We start from the raw sequence: 17,745 nt of genomic DNA, 5'->3' as shown, positions 1-17,745 counted from the left end.
ATTAATGGATAGATGGTTTGTGAGAGAGGGACCATCTAACCTGATACGATCTAATCAGGAAAGATAATGCCTCATGGCGTGTAAGCTAAACTGCTCTCACGGACAAGTACAAAGGCACAGGCCCAAAATGGAGTCTCCTAAATATACATGATACCTAGAAACATTACTTTTTTTTTCTCTAATATTTCACTACATCTCATCAAATCAGCCTGCTTGTTATGAGTCTGCGTTAACATTAATTAATGAATAGCTTTTTTGGTAATAAAATTAATTTCTCTTCTTATCTGCTTTTCTTGTCTTTTGTCGTTTTTCTTGTCTGCAGATACAAGTTGTGAGTTTTGCCACTGAGCATAACTGGGACTCACTGGATTTTTATGATGGTGCTGACAACCATGCACCAAGACTGGGCAGCTACTCTGGTAAACTGTTTGCTTGGTGTTCTTGCTTGCCGGACAGTAATATGCCAAATGACAGTGGTTAAGTCAAGCTGCGCCGCGTTAAGAGAAACTTAAGAGTTATTTTAGTCGTAGCATAGGACACAGTTTGTTGCCAGCTGTTTTAAATAACTCTCAAATTGAGTCATAGACTTCAGAATAGCACTGTGACAATTTCGATAGCTATAGTTAATTTGATAAGCAAGAAGACACAACTGAAGAGCATCCAGCATCCCTTAATTAAGAAAGAGCTGTCGCAGCTGAACAGGTTAGTGGCTGATATGATTAGATTTGAGCATAACAGGGAGAAATTAAAAAATATGGTCCCTGTAATATAATATGTACAAATTAAGTAAGATTTCTTCAGTTTGTTGCCTGATCACATATAGAGCTAAAAAGTGAAATGCAGTAGAGTCAGAAATATATTTCATATTATGATTCTGTGAGACATATAAGATGCTGCGCACACTCACTGACACCTGCTTGTGCATCTGTAATTCCTTGACAGACATATGAGAAATTTCTGTCGTACAACTAACTGATCCTCTTATGCCCTAATTTCTCTGCTATGAATAGCAATTCCTCAGCAACATAAGACATGTTCTGTTGAAAACATATGAATTCCAAAACAACACAATAACTTATTTTTCTAAATGTGTTTTAAGTTCTGTGTTCATGTTCTCTTTAATAGGAATAGCAAGAGAAAAACTGTGGCTCATAGAAATACATATATAACATGATATTTGTTTTTGTGTAAGATTTTAAGATTTCACTTCAGTCTACAGTTCCCTTTGCTTCTCTGTTTCTGTAAGATCAAACAGTGAACACGACATAGTACCAAAAAAAAAAAAGAATGTTGTACATTAGCGTGCCATTTGTGTTCCTGGTCGATGTCCGTTGAGTCTGCAATGGAAGCTCCTCTGCTCCAGTGCTCCCACAGCTCATTTTCACCGAAAAAAAATGTGCTCAGTCTGGGTGAACCATTTCTCTGGACGCATTCACTTGTGTAATTCATGCAGCTGTCCAAGGGGGGAGTCGGCATCTACTGGGGATACAAATGCTACATTTAGGGAGCCAAGGTTGTCTGGTTATCTGCTGCTTGTGTGAAATAATCGATGGAAGGTCTTGACATCTTTATGTCCAACCGGATGATTGATTATGTTATAGAACAGGCAAATGCATGACCATGACAGTGATTCCATTTCTGTGTAAGAAAATTGTTAATGAGTAAATACGTTCAGGGCAATGATGAAACTTTTTAATGGGGTAAATTACAACTGTTAATTAACACTGTCATACATTCCCAAATAACTATTATGGTTAAATCCATGCAGTTAATTATCTTTCATCATTCATCATTTATTATTAGGGAGAAAATCATTTTTTATTTTGTATCATGATAATGAATGAGATTTTTTCTGCATTGTGAACACAACCAGTTGGAGATCCACAGACTGTACAAAACTTGCTAATTAATTTCCCCCACAACAGGCAGCCAATCACACCCGTTGGCCTAATTCACAGTTTGAGAGGAATGTCTCTGTAACTTTTGCTGACACTCGTGCGACTGAACATAAAACAACATCTAAGTCAAATAAGATTAATGCTTTGCTCTCCTCCCATTTGAGTTTTGGAAAGAACTCAACAAGTGAATAATACCAGAAGATGTTGTTACCCCTGTTGCATCTCCAAACTGCACAAACTAACTAATGACATGTCCATTGATAAAGACTGGGAGTAGATTAATATTCCTTTACATTATAGTACATTATCTAATATGTTATTCTGAATGGCCCTGAAAGAATTACACAGTTGCACTGTGCCAGTTCAGCAATGCAGAAAGTGTACTTTACACATTCCCTTGCTACACCAAGTAGGTCAAGCCAACATTTGAAATGTAGTTTAAAATAAGAGATGTGTCACATAAAAATAATATTCTCCATCTTTTCAGAGCACTTCATAAAAAAATAAAACAAAAAAAAGTTGATGTAGAATGTAGAATTGTCTTTTGTGTTTCCATTGCTTTCAGATAACTAAGATCATTTGCTTTCAAGCCTCAGTTTAATAGTGAAAAAATATAACCATGGTGGTCTGTCTCTCTCCCTGTGTTCAGGCACCACGATCCCCCCTCTCCTGAATAGTACATCTAACAACCTCTATCTCAGCTTCAGCTCTGATATTAGTGTCTCAGCTGCTGGTTTTCACCTGGAATATACAGGTGCCACTTTTTTTCTGTTTTATGTTTGGCCTATGGACTATATCAATACTGAAACTTTCATAACAATGTTTGACATTTTCTAATTCATTTCAGCTATTGGTCTGGAGTCATGTCCAGAGCCTCAGACTCCAAACTATGGAATTAGACAAGGAGACAGATTTATGGTCGGAGACGTTGTCCAGTTCTCATGTGAACAAGGATATTCCCTGCAGGTACAAATACAACCTGTGCTCCATGCACATAAATTCTGCGTCTTTCTCTGTCCGTTCTAACTAGGACAGTATACAGTGGGATTACGAGGAATTGAAGGATAGTTCAGAAAACACAGAACACATACATACACTACAAGTTGAATCTTTTTTAATGCAAACCGACTGCCTGAAATGTATGTAAAATTAAAGGCTGCACAGTTTCTCTGATGAACCGCCATTCACTTTTGTAAATCCCCTGGCTGCACAAACCAAGAAGTATTTAAACTGTGAATCAGAAGGAAATCCCACTCTTGGGTGTTTTTCCAAGCTCTTTCTCTTACTAAACATACATCTCTGGCGTGTTATGCACAACTCCTGAATAATGCATGTCTCTGGTGTGTTCTGTACATTATACAGTACAGCTGCAATGGAGGTCTGCCTTCCTCATGCTTAATTTACAGCTACACAGTATTAATACAGATGTCTTGTTGTTTACAATCATGACTATTATTTAAAACCCAATGATTTAATGCTTATCTATGTTGATGTTGTCTAACATATTATCAACTGCATAATAATAATATTGTGTTTTCATTTACATTTCAAGGGCAATGCCCATATCACCTGCATGCCTGGACCTGTTAGAAGATGGAACTATCCTGTACCGCTATGCCTTGGTACATACACACATGCATACACACACACACACACACAGGCCTGGAAATTGTGATATACATGCAGAACTTGTTGCAGATGCAAGCATCCACTGACTTCTCACTCCATCTCAATTGCCTTCAGATGAGCTGTTTGATCAGTTTACTGTTCTGTGATGAGCTGATTATTTAAGGTTATGCACTGAATATGATTAGGCTTTTAAACTGATGCAAAGCTATGCCAGACTCTGCCATAAACATGCACGGTGCGCCAAAGCATCGGCATTCACTGAGGCAAACTAGAGGAAACAAGACCTGGACACATTTCTACTCTGAGAATGCTAATTTATTCAAGAAGGGTATTTATTAAAGACTCAGAATGTTAATGTTTTATACAAAATGATGCAACATGCCAGGTTGAAGACACTGAAGTGTCCAGCCAGTAGCAATATCTCTGAAAAGAAGAAGCATGTCGGCTGTGCTCGGTAAGGTCAGCCTCTTGCTTTTGATGTGCTGCTTTCAACACTGAGCCGCTGTTCCCCTTTCTCTATTTCTGTGTTGTGTACGTGCATGTCTGTATGTTAATGTGTGTGTATGTATGTGACTCCAGCCCAGTGTGGTGGGTCTATGACAGATGTAAGCGGAGTGATTCTAAGTCCCGGTTACCCTGGTAACTACCCTAGTGGATTAGACTGCACATGGACAGTCAACCTACCTGTCGGCTTCGGTAAGAAACAGACAACTTTTTTTACTTGAGTGAGAAATATATGTAGCGTGTTGCTATTCTGTTTTATAGCCACTCAGTCAGTGTTGGATACCTTTATCCATGATAAAACATCAAGAAGCATTTTCAGTCATCACACATTAGGGTTATTCCTGGCTTCTCTCTCTGTTTTGTTGATTAGTGTAAATGCAAAAACTATTTTTTTTCAGGCATCCATCTCCAGTTTCTGAACTTCTCCACTGAAGCAATCCATGATTACCTGGAGATCCGCAGCGGAACACTGGAAACTGGCTCGGTCATCGACCGGTTCAGTGGTCCAGTCACCCCCAAACCTCTATTCAGCACCACGCACCAGACTAGCTTTTTTTTCCACAGTGACTATTCACAAAACAAACCTGGGTTCCACATCACGTATCAAGGTAAATGTTGTTCTTACAAGTTTCTCTCAAACATCTTTTTAACTCAGATTTGCTAAGCAAACAAAAGAAGAGCAAACATCTGCCTGCGTTGCCTGCTTCAACTGTTTCCAGTGTGGTTTTAGATTTATCCAACTCTGTGCCTGCGACTTTATTTCTTAAGAGTGACTAACAACAAAATAATGTATTTTTTTTCAGATGCCAAAAACACTTCTTGATTTCTAAAGCACTTGCCAAAAATTACAAGGTGCACACAGGTCTACATTTTGGATTAATTTAAGTTATTAGTAGAGTTTTATATTTATTCTATCTGGCACTAAAAAGATTTTGTGCAGTCGTATATGTATTATGACAAATTTTCTAGATAGCCTAAATTTGTTATGACTAATTCCCATTAATGACTAATGTGCAAATTACAGTGGCTGTTGAATAATACCTTTTATCTCATCAAGTGGTACTGCTGAAGTGTTTTAATACAGAACAAATGTGAATACTAGCAGTCTTAACATTTTCACCTGTAATATTGCTACAGAGGTTTGTCTGTTTTTAGTAATGCAAACCTTAGAATCTTGTAACATCGACTATCTCGATGTTGCTTGAATGGCAGATTGATCAGATTTAATAGTGAGTAGTGAAAGTATTTTGGCAACATCAGAAGGTCAAGTTTGATGCATGATACCCTTGACAAGAACTTCATTTAGTGTGCGAGAACCTAATAGTGCGCAGCTGCATTTCATATTTCAGTGTTATTTTAGAAAACATCTGCAGATTGCAGTTGGTCTTTTATATTCCTAAATAAACCATAGGATTTATGAGTTCGTTTTTGAGCGTTGCATTGAAATTAATAATAACAAAATTTCTAAGCAGGAAGTGAAATATCATTTCAAGTATTCACAGTAGTTTAGGGCAGAGTGCACACCATTTGCCAGATGTTCATAGCGGTTTTCCTTGACTAATCTGAGATGGATTATTATCTCTGCAGCCTACCAGCTCCAGAGTTGTCCAGACCCTCGGCCATTTCGAAACGGCATCGTGATTGGCACAGATTTTAGTGTTGGGATGACGGTGTCGTTTGAATGTCTGCCTGGATATTCTCTGATTGGAGAGGCTTCACTCACATGTTTACATGGAATCAGCAGGACCTGGAACCACCCGCTACCACGATGCGAAGGTAATTCAAAGAAGTTAACCATGTACCTGTTGGTATTTTTCTTTGGACTAACTTAGACTTGAGGCTTTGTATTCCCTTTGGCCATCCTGACAACACCCTCACTTGTAAATGCTTCTGAAATAGCATTTTGATGTTGATTTCATTGTTGGGGTAAATATTGGTAATTATTCATATTGTTGCTTTCCTGATTGTGATGAAGTATTGCTCTATTATAAAAGTGAGTTATCTTACTCCTTGCTGTAGCTCTCTTGTGTGTAAATTATTGCTTTCATACCTGCCAAGACTGCTTTCTTAAAGTAAGCAGAATAACACAACTGTTGGTACAAACTGTTGTACTGGGAGCTAAGTAGCTCAGCAGAAAAACAATTAAATTGTTCTGCAGTATATTGAATACGGTAGTGATATGGATACAAAACATCTGGAAACAATTAGAAAGATGCCAGGCATGTTTTTGTCACACAGTTCTGGTTAATTTGAAAGTGAAATTATATAATTAAAATCCATTATTCTAATATTATAACCAGTCACTTCACATCATTTAATTAGCTTTTTTAAATTTTAGTTTAATACTAGACTTTAGAGTGAACTTTTATCCAATGAGCCTTTATTTGGAAAACTGTGAATATTCAGTTTTATAGTTCTCACCAGTGGTAACATTACATCACCGATGAGCAGCCCGTTACTTCTGAGGAATACATGAGCTGCAGAAGTGGAATAAGAATAATTTATTAAAGGTATTAGGCTGTTGCCCAGTGGTCATTATATTACTGATAGAGACAAGTCCCGTCTCAGTCATCCAGACATATCCAGACAATTACTAAAGCTTCACTATGGTAATAGTCATTGCTCGTAATTTATTAAGGATAATTCTGTTAATATTTTATCTCACAGCTCTCTGTGGTGGTAACATCACATCATTGAATGGGACCATTTACTCTCCTGGTCACCCTGAGGAATACCCCAACTTCCAGGATTGTGTGTGGAGTGTTAGAGTTCCTCCCGGACATGGGATTTACATCAACTTTACTGTACTGAGCACTGAGCCTATATATGACTACATTACCGTCTGGTAAGTGTATTTGGTTATATACTCTTCTTTGTTTTTCCCATATATTTACTCTGTTTTCTAACTGACACAGTGTATTAAGTGCTAATATATCTTTTGCTGTTTACTTCACAAAGCATTTTTTTTCTGTTTGACTGAAGAGCAAATTAATTTGTTCCACCTATTTGGGCAACTTCTGCTACACACAAACACACACTCACTCTCTCTCTCACTCTTGCTCTGTCTCTCTCTCTCTCTCTCTCTGTCACTCTCGCTCTGTCTCTCTCTCTCTCTCTCCCTCTTTGTTTCTCAACCAGGATGTCAAGCTCTTTAACATCTTTTCAGAGCTGGCCACTAATTGGCTAAATTCCTGCGAGGGTTACTATGACTACAGACATCTCCCCTTGAATATAAAGTTACTCTGAAATAATTTCCCTATTGTCATGTTTTCTTGCCTGTTCCTCTACATCCATAAGTCTTTCTCTCCTTCCTTCTGTTACTGCACTATTTTTCAGTTGGTCTTATATGTTGCATATATCTTTGTCTCCCTACCTGCCCAACCTTGACTTCTCTCTTCATTATTCTTCTTTAGCAAAGCAGCCATTGGCAACAGCAGACATTTTGTCAATGCAGATGTTTAAATGCTGCTTAGATACCATGCTACATAACTATCTGCAGGTGCAAGGTGGCAGCAGAACCATAAATAGACTGTACAGTCTATTTCTATGGTTGCCATGCTTCTACTCATTCTCTAAAGCTAAAGCCTGTTTCCAATAAATAGACAGCAGGGTGCAACGTCAACAGTTTAGAAGCGTCACTTGGCACACAGACATGGGGAGGCAGGGCTACACGGAGAAAGCATTACACCAGCAGGGTAAGACATAGTTTGCTGGTGATACATTCCCTCGCAGATTGTGTATTTTTAGACCAATACAGAAGGACCAAATGTCTGTCTTGTGTTTTTTGTCAGCTTGTCATCATGACAGCCTTCCAGAATTCCAGGTTTGGCTGTTTTCCCAGCTCACAGCAAGCTCTAAATTTATTATAAATAAAAAGGTTGTTATCTTTTGGGAAACTCTGGCAACACAATGTACCTTATCTCAACACGTACCTGGATGACTCACAAATGTTACTCCTGCCCCCAGAGGAAGGCAGGTACGCCAAAAAGTCGAGCGTTGTAGGCTTAAAAGACTGCTCTTATTTTCTGCCTGAATGAACGATCCCATCAAGAGACCTGAGGTCAGCAACTATGACACCTACGACTATTTGATCGAGTTTCCAGTTAAGTCTAGTTTACCACTGGGAAAACTTTACCTTAGAGGGTTCTGCTTTAGTTGCAAAAATGTGGGTCTCTGCCGAATGGACCACCTAAACTGTCAGGACCCAGTAAAGTATCGTGACCAACAGCAATCCGAATGTTTATTTACAACTGTCTGGCTGCTTCTCCCATCAGATATGAAAAATATTGTGGTTTTCTGTACTAGTTTTGAAATAATATTACAGTCTCTCAGCCATGGCTAGCAACAGAAAATTCCCCCATGAAGAGCAGCAACTGATAATAATTGTATTACTCTTTATTATTATTATTATTTTTTATCTATCAGCTATCAAAATTATTGCGAGTTTTATTTTTGTAGGATTTGGTTTGCTTTTAGCTGCACATGGCAACTTTTTATTTGTGCAAACACTGTCAAGGGCAGCAGTTTGTTTTCCTCAGCTTTTGAGGCATGGCTTTTTTAGTGTATAAATGTCTTTAGTGTATAAATGTAGCTCTGAACTGCAATATCCAACCTACCTTTTGCACACCAAACACCATAACACCGTGGAGCCGTGTGCTGTCCACCCACAGTCGAGTCTGTGAATTCCATGAATTGGTCACACAGCATGTTCCTGACCCTGCTGTCAGTTGTAAGAGTGGCAAAACCGCTGAACTCACAAAAAGCAACGACACAAACACACAACATAAAAACCCACAATCTCAGTCGCACAGCCACAACGTTGGCTCCCCGTAGAGAGCACAGTGTCAGTGGTAAAGGTGTGATTTTCACAGCGGTCTTCTCAGTCCGGCGCCATCCAACCTGACAGCCAGTCTGCTAATTGGTCTCATACTGGGAGGCTTACTACAGGACTTCATCATAAGAATTACCCTACATGTCAAGTATGTTACCTTGTGTTGTGCTACCTCACACAGTAGAGGCTTCTGTGCAGTGTATATGTTGCCGTAATGCACTTGTAATTGTTAGTGAGTGAGCATCAGCAGTAATCAGCAATAAAAGGCAGTGAATGGCACTGCTCTGATGATCTGAGCCACCCACCCAGAGAAGGAGGCGATTCCTTACTTAACCTGACAGGTATAATTGGCCCCATCCAAAAACACTTAACAGCAGGAAATAATCATTTCATTTAACTTCATGATGATACTTTTTAATCACTGATAATGAGCCCGCTATTGGTTAGTCCCAGTCTGACAGATGGTGGTCCTGTCATTAAAGGTGAATTATGCTTGCAACATTTTACTGAGAGCCTGACCTGCCATTTCACAACTTGATAACTTCCTGTCTGCCTTCTGCAGCAAGTGTGTAACTTTTCATGGATGCCAGACCGATATTAGTGACAAAACTAAAGCCAAGTCTACACCATGATTCACATTTGTTATTATTATGTGATCTGATGGCAGTTCAATCAATATTTATGAACTTGAACATCCCAAAGCAAGAATAAGTGAGAGAGCCAGAGCTATGCAAAAAAAAAAAAAAAAAAAGGGACTGCAAAGTCCGTTTTCATTTGCAGTCAATGGAGCAGCTCTTGGTTTTCTCTCATAAATATTGTCAAGTCTCTTCTGTCTTTGTTTCTAGCCCCAGGAGAGCCATTTCATGTTCACAAATAACCATTTAACTGTCAGAAATGACTGCAATAAATGACCAAAATTATGTTTTAGGTTGACTTCTCTCTCTTACTGTTCAATAAAGAAAGATAAAGTTAATTCGTTTATGTGTCTTTATTCTCTTAGTACCCCCTGTGTAACATGTTTTCTCATTGTTTCTCCTCAGGGATGGTCCAGACCAGTCATCCCCTCAGATTGGCCAGTTTAGTGGGAACACAGCTTTGGAGTCGGTCTACTCGACCTCCAACATCATCCTCATCAAATTCCACTCGGACTTCTCTGGAGCTGGCTTCTTTGTGTTAAGCTACCATGGTGAGACAGTGGTTATTATTAAAGTTGTCACAGAGCTGGTGATCATATGTTTGGCTGTGTAAGTCCTATACATTATTTGATTGTGTATGTTGAGGTACAAATACCGTTCTCAACTGTTTTCTCTGCAGCTGCCTTTGTTTTCCTGTAGTATAGCGGCAAAACCATGATGCCGTCATTAGTTGCAGCTGCAGTGACGGCATCGATCTGTTTGCGTTCTGTTCTCTTCAACTTCATCCTCATTAAGTTCCACTCAGACCTGCTTTCTTTGACTTATTCTGACTCATAAAGTTCAGTCTTCCACCGAAAGTTTTCATTCTCTGATTGAAGCCTGCATCTTTGTCACATCCTACCACAGTAATTATATAGTGTATCGACACAGTGGTGCTAATGATTGTTTTTATTCTATGGACTGATTTGGTATTTGGTGCACTGTGGAAAGGTCTTCTTTGAAATTGTTGACCATTTTAGTCTTCAATACCCCATAGATTTTAATAACTATGAGAGTATTGAAGTGGATCTGAGCGCCACTCTTCCTGCTACTGTATATTTCCACTTATTTTAAGTGACAGTAATTGGTCTTACAGAGAAGTTAGTCATAAAATACCTGCATAAAGAAAAGTGTTGGATATGTGATTAACATCTAGGTTGTAGATAATGAACAGTTGGGTGTTTGCTTATCAACCTTTAGCAGTGGATACAGTATGTGAGCAGGTGGTTTGATCATTTTTTTGAATCCAGTTTTGTCTTCATCTTTGACTGTAACCTCCTAATTGAAAAACTGTTTTTGCTTTAGTGATTGTGTAGTCATGCAACTTATTCGTAATTTTAGTATAAAAAGTATGAACCTTGTTCAATATAATTAGACTAAGAGACTTGCCTGAAAAATTGATCTCAGTGAAGGTTTGTAGTTATTAAGTCTTTTTGAAGTTTCTTTTTTGTATCTGTGTTACACACAGATACAGAGTTGTGGAGATTGTGTTTTTACTGCTCTCTGTCCATGTCAAAACTGTCTGTGCCATTCAGTTTTTCATTTCATTTCAATCTTTTGCTGTGGTCCTTCAGTGAACTTAGATTTCCTTTTGTTTTGAACTGCTGTTTAAGATGAAAAGCTCAGTCATCTTTTCTCTGCTTGTTTCGCCTGTCTGCCTGCTAACATCAATCTTTAGACACTTTGGACCTAGTCTTCTTTTTATGTATCCATCCACTATCGTCATCCACTATTCAATTATGGTGTCATTCTTTCCTTTTTTTGAATCGAAGGTTTGAAAGATTACATGTTAATGGCTAAAAAGTGTGTTCTGTCCAAGTAATAATGTTTTTTGTGTTAGTGTGTGTGTGTGTGTGTTTAATTAAAACAGTATTTCTTTCCATTTTTCCATTTTATTTAAAATGTAAATGTTAAATGTAGTGTTTCTGTTACATTTATTATGTATTCTTGCTCATTATCATGTGTACCATCTAGTGTATTAAGTAGATATGTCTTACATGTCATTATGTCACAAAGCCTGATTTTGTGCATTTAAATGAATTGCTGCTGTCACTGTTCCAAGATGACATGATTTTCGAAAGGGTTGAGAAAGTAGTTAACATGTCAGCCATTATAATGGATTGTCAGCAATCTACATTCCTGTTTTTCTAATGCAAGGTTTTCACTAGACAGTAAAGAAATGCTAGTTCTATTCCTCATCTATGCCAGAATTGTTTCGTGCCTCAAAAGCTTGATGAAGTTTTCATTTGACAGTGATTTCTAATGAGTCTAGTTTTCTTTACTCTTTTTAACAACACAGTTTGTCATTCTCTCTCTCACACACACACAGAAGCATCTATATATGTACACTGCTCCTCTTATATTTGCTTATTTTCAAAGGTTTCTGTTCATTGCCCTTTAGCGAAAGCATGTCAAGTTGTGTTTTTGAGCAGACTTCCCTTTTTCAGACAGATGAAGGTTGTTAATGAAGTCCATTTTAACTCTCAGCTGTCACACTTACACAGGAACAATACCATCTGATAGATTCAAGTCTGTTTTCAATTTCTGCATTAATGGAAGATGTTCAGCAGAGAGCAACAGAAAAGATGGATAAGAGGTAGAGGGAATGACATATGGCCGTTGTGGTTATAAGCAGTGGTTGTATTAGTATTAGTAATTTCTATAATGAGAAGATGAGAAAGACTTAAGAATTAAAGTTAGGAAGCCAGAATGTGAGTGAATGGGACACCCTGTTTGACTTTGATAAGATTGAAATTTTCAGTTAATTAATACAGGATGAATAGGCACCACTCCTAATAGAATTTATTCAGCAGGAACTTGTGACAATAAGGGACAAAGTTTCCGTCAATGTCCTTCAGTGACGCAACTGAAATTCAGAATGTCACACTATGCATCTGAGACCTCCGCTAAAGTGCAGTTTTGGTTTGAAATGCCAAATAAACCCCAAAGGAAGCATCAATCCACTGTTTGGGGATGTTTATCTATGTCATTGTCCCCCTGTTTATTTATCTCTCAGTCAAGGTTCTGAATGTCAGCCCTCCCATACAGAGATGAGGTCCATACAGTGGTGGATAATGTTGTCATGGACATGAGACTGAGAAAGCTGATGTGACATGAATGTGGAAGTAGCCATAAAAATGCTCTTGGAGCTTAGTGAGATCAATGACTGCTCACAGTGATCCTCTCATCTCATGCACAAAAGCATAGACACTGGTGCGCACGCAAACATACACATGCACATACTGAGTCATGCATACACATACTGGCAAACACACACACACACACACACACAGACCACAGGGCTTTGATATGCATGAGAGCCGCAGATACTATTGGCAGGTCTCATTTTCATAGTCAATTTCATCCTGACTTATAGCCCTCAGCCCTCACTGCTTCTCTCTCCCTCTGTGTTTTCTGTCTCTCTCTCTCTTTCTCTGTTAGTGAGTGATCTATGGCCATGCAGTCATATTGATTACAGCCTTCAGCTCTGTAGCTCTGAAGTCAGTTCCTTTTTATGATTCAAGGCACTGCTCTGTGTTGCCAGTCTGGTTTTGCTTCCATGCTTTGCTGACCTGACCATCTGAACTTAAAAGTGAAGTTAAACTGATACATCCAAGATTAAATAAAATAAACAGGAAACAGGTTGTGTCAGTGTTTGGTTGCTCACTATAACACTACTGGCACAGACAACTACAGTACACAGCAGTGCAGGTAGTCCAACAAGTTATATTTTAGATTTTGTATTAAAGAAGGTGTCTTATTACCAGCATCCAGCATGGGAAAAGTTTACATTTTTGCATGAATAGGTTTACCTGCTGCATTTCTTTTCACAGATCCTTACATAATGTCCCTCTCTTTGTCCTCTCTCCTCCTCTCTGCTGTGACTGTTCTCCTAGCCTACCAATTAAGGGTTTGTCAGCCTCCTCCAGAAGTGGCCAGTGCTGACATGCTGATGGAAGATGGAGAGCTGGAGATAGGTGAGCTCTCTGTTTGTCTGCCATGCCTCGAAAAATGCACTTTGATCGATGATGCACGCTCCGACATTTCCACTTGCCAACGAGATAACAAGAATCATCACGACTGCAATCAAGAATTATTGTTGCTAAGTTATATGTTTGTGTGATGTAATTGTGTCTTTTGGTTCAGATATTGATCACATTTTCCGGGTGGTGGAAAAAAGTAAAAGCAAAAGTAGCAATACCACAGAATATATCCTCCAAATAGCAATGTTACCCAAGTGTGTAAATATTATTACCCACATGTCAACGCTAAACACAGCACACAAATGGCAGTATACAATTATATAATTACTGCTGATGCATTCATGTGTGAGTAGCATTTCACTATTTACTGTTTAGTAGTTTATTATAAACAGTACAGCCTCATGTATTTGTAGTCATATAATTTCATTTTGTAATGTAACTAGTAGCTACAGTAAATTTGTTACATAAATGTATTGAAGTGCAATATTTCCCCTTAATAAAGTCTTGTATCTCTATCAGGCTACTGTAGCTAGTTAGCTGTTATTGTGTTCTAAACACCTTCTTCATGCCATGATTTTGTGCCGCCAGGTGACATCATCAGGTACAGATGCCATCCTGGGTTCTCATTGGTTGGCAGTGAGATTCTAACCTGTCGCCTTGGAGAAAGGCTGCAGATGGATGCGCCACCTCCAACATGCCAAGGTATGTTTATGTTGACACAGTAGCAGTTGAAATGTTTTTGATTCATTTCACAGAGATGACGTGAAAATGTTGTGTGTATTCATTTAATAGAAACATTTCTGTTCCTTTATCTTCTGCTCATAGTGCAATGCCCCGCACATGATGTGCGCTATGACTCATCAGGTGTCATCCTGAGCCCTGGCTGGCCAGAAAGCTACCCTAACCTCCAAATGTGTTCGTGGAGCGTTACAGTAGAGAAAGGATACAACGTCACAATTACTGTTGAAAGTTTTCACACTGAGCGAGAGTTTGATGTGCTGGAGATTTTTGATGGTAAAAAAAACAAAACACATTCAATCATATAAACTGATCCACTTTTTAGTAAGAATTCAGTATTTGTTCAAACCACATGTAAGCACCCAAACAGAAAACTGTCAGAGGTATACATGTAAATACGTTAATGACCACAGGAAAACAGAGCATACAGTCATAAATTACACCAAAATGGAAAGTAACGACACAGTTGATCACAATCACAGTTTATCTTTACCGTCTCATTCATTTTTTGACCCCCTTCCTTTTCCTCTCACTTTGCCGTGGTCGCTCCCAGGACCTAAAGCTGACAGTCCCACCCTGGCGACACTGAGCGGTGACCTGCCAGCACCCTTTAACCTCACAACCTCTGGTCACCAGTTCCTGGTTCGTTGGTCTTCAGATCATGGCACAAACAAGAAGGGCTTCAAAATCCGTTATGTCGGTGAGTACCAAAGTATGTATCCCAGCTTTATTTTACTACTTCTTTATATTATTTTAATGCATGGAAATAAGGACAGAGGTAGACGGAGACAGACAGAAGGACAAAGGGACATTGTCATTTGAAATACACTTGGAGGTGTATGACACCTCTAAGGTGTGTCAAAATATACATTATAATTTGTTAAACATATGGAGAATTGCGAAAGGGTCTCGATTTTGTGGGAAGAACAGGTAATACACAAGGAAAAAAAAGTAAATAATGTGTTTGCAGTACCATTAACTTCATTTCACCTATGCAGTTTGTTTCCCTCATCTCCAGCATACTTTTCCTACCTCGCTTCTGTCTGTCTCTTTAAGTGGTTCACTAAATTGTGTTGTGGGTTAGTTCTTAACTTTTATTCATTCAAGGAAAGCTTGATGAGCACAGATGCTGTTTTACAGCAAGCTTTACATTTAGACAGTCTTGCACATTAGGCTGTTCACTAAGCACCTTCAATTGGGTAATGGGGCTTGAGTACTTTATTCAAGGGCATTTTTTCTCTGACAGTTCCAGGGGAGGAGACAGCATTACCTGTTTAGTTTGCCTTTTCAGTTCATACCATCTACTCAGGAGGCTGTTTCTTTAACCTTTAAAACACCACTGTTCTGTATGATGAATTATACGCTGAATAATAGCAGAGAAGCCTCCCAAGATGCTTATGCTCGGTAGCCTTCTTTGGTAACTGTGATTAATGTATGCATCTTCAAGTATTGTTAAACATATGTTGTACGCCTACTAATGTCAGGGTTCAACTTCAAGAACATTGTCTTTTTTTAGCTTGAACAATGAGGTCAGTTTATAGCAATAAAATCCACTCAGATTTCAATTATAAAATGACTATTTTATTTTCATATGGTAATGATATTTTTTCTCATCACTAAGACACACCAACTTTGTTTTAAGAAGAAACTTTGTCATTATAGCACAATGAGTTTTTTATATGTTATTATAAAAAGCCCTTGTGTGATTGGAATCTGCAGTTTAATGTTATCAGTCTTAAAAAAAAAATGCTAGAGGGTAAAGAACATAGATTGGATCTGATGAGATATTGTCAGTCTTGCCTATATGCCAATTTAGTGATAGAAGTCCTTTTTGTGCCCATCAGCTTTTCAACTTTGCTTTTAGAAATAAACTCTGTCACAGAGCTTTAAATAGAAATCACAGTCCAACTGTAAAAAAACGTGCTGGCAGTGATTTTGTATTTTCGACATGAAAAGGAACAAAACTCCCTCCCCATCTCTTAAGTGGTGCTTGATGATTTTGGATCAAAAACTCACCACACAGATGATACTGGACCAGTGTCAGACCAGACAGACTTATAAAACAGGCTTATCACTTATAAATAAGGCCAGTTAAGAACTTAATTTTGGGCTTTTGCCCAATTTAGAGAGTTATAGTCCAGGCGCCTTGCCCAGATCAACATCTTACTGGGTCCAGGCCTGGGTAATATTTATATGTTGTGACTGAGGAGCATAATCAAACTGCTTCTGGTAACTTATTATATGCAGCTGACATTATTCTTTATCTACTGCCATAGCTACAGAGACTACAGCGTACCAATAATGTATAGACAAGAGACAAATGTAGATATTGCTTGTTGCCAGGTCTGTGGTGATTGCAGCAGGATTCCCCCTTGTTTTGCCTGCAGGTGCCAATATTGTCTAGATTAAAGGATTAATCTTTCTTGCTGGGTGAATATTTCAAAAAAATTGCATAAAGCCATTGATGACTCTGTGGGCTGTGTATTCAGTAATGTTTGACATCTACTGTAACACTACTTATTGATTGTTCGATCAAAAAGCTTTGCCGAGAGAGACTTATTATTTCATTTGTTTGGCTTTCATATGGCTCGTCAGATGGCTTCTGATTAGCTTTGCCTAACACGCGGCTTTTAACATGCACTGTAATTGTAATCACCATTACGGATGTGGGTGTTAATACACTTTTTTTACTCACAAACATACAATTTGTCCATTTTGGCTGCTTCCCCTAAACAGATATCAAAAAACAGTAGTGAAACATATTTGTAAGATGAAATTATCACAATTCTTTTAATGTTATGTCAATTAGACTAAAACCTTTTAATCAAGACGCTGATGAGTGGTTAATATTGTACATATACTGTATATGCAGACATACATTCAATGTAAATATCAGTATTGCTGTGAAGGCAGACTATGGTATAATACAGTTTTTTTCAATACAATTATAGTAATTCTCATATATGGTCTAAGTATTACTATGGTCTAGAATAATGAGCAAATAATACTGATATAATGTCAATAACAACTGTCATCTGCCTGTTTTTTTGTGTCCATCAGGATTTTATTTTTACTTCTATTGCTGTTTTAGTGAAAATAACCTACTTTGTGCGACAATATTTCAAATCTTTTTGTTAATCTTTTCTTTTCCTCTCCAGCTCTGTACTGCTCCACCCCAGACTCTCCCCTCCACGGTTCTATCTCCTCTCAGAGTGGTGGCCATGTTAATAGCGTGGTGCGCTGGGCTTGTGACCGCGGCTACCGTCTCATTGGCAATGCCACAGCAACCTGCCGCCGCACTCCGCTTGGCTACCACGCATGGGATTCTCCTGTACCAGCATGTCAAGGTATACATGCGCAGTGTGTGTGTGTGTGTGTGTGTGTGTGCATGGTTAAAGCCAAAGCTGAAGTCTTTTGTATAAGTAATGTTTATTGGTATAATTGAGGTAAAAGAGCATCATGTGTTTTTTAATGAAGATGCAAGTGTA

General features: G+C 38.4%; 1 protein-coding gene across 1 annotated transcript in view; it reads left to right on the top strand.

Annotated features, from left to right (window-relative positions):
• The window catches only part of LOC113126194 (CUB and sushi domain-containing protein 3-like), a 274,111-nt gene that overhangs the window by 227,189 nt on the left and 29,177 nt on the right, over positions 1-17,745 (top strand). The window contains exons 38-51 of the mRNA XM_026300093.1: positions 323-419; positions 2,548-2,652; positions 2,746-2,864; positions 3,451-3,520; positions 4,107-4,223; positions 4,430-4,639; positions 5,619-5,807; positions 6,699-6,876; positions 9,903-10,048; positions 13,433-13,513; positions 14,108-14,221; positions 14,345-14,533; positions 14,811-14,969; positions 17,416-17,604. Of these exons, the coding sequence (XP_026155878.1) occupies positions 323-419; positions 2,548-2,652; positions 2,746-2,864; positions 3,451-3,520; positions 4,107-4,223; positions 4,430-4,639; positions 5,619-5,807; positions 6,699-6,876; positions 9,903-10,048; positions 13,433-13,513; positions 14,108-14,221; positions 14,345-14,533; positions 14,811-14,969; positions 17,416-17,604 (1,963 nt within the window). The remainder of the gene's footprint in view (positions 1-322; positions 420-2,547; positions 2,653-2,745; positions 2,865-3,450; positions 3,521-4,106; positions 4,224-4,429; positions 4,640-5,618; positions 5,808-6,698; positions 6,877-9,902; positions 10,049-13,432; positions 13,514-14,107; positions 14,222-14,344; positions 14,534-14,810; positions 14,970-17,415; positions 17,605-17,745) is intronic.

The sequence above is a fragment of the Mastacembelus armatus genome, chromosome 11 (genome assembly GCF_900324485.2).
Source record: "Mastacembelus armatus chromosome 11, fMasArm1.2, whole genome shotgun sequence".
Taxonomy (NCBI): Eukaryota; Metazoa; Chordata; class Actinopteri; order Synbranchiformes; family Mastacembelidae; genus Mastacembelus; species Mastacembelus armatus.
Note: the sequence above shows the minus strand (reverse complement) of the source record. Positions and strands in the feature narration are given on the sequence as shown.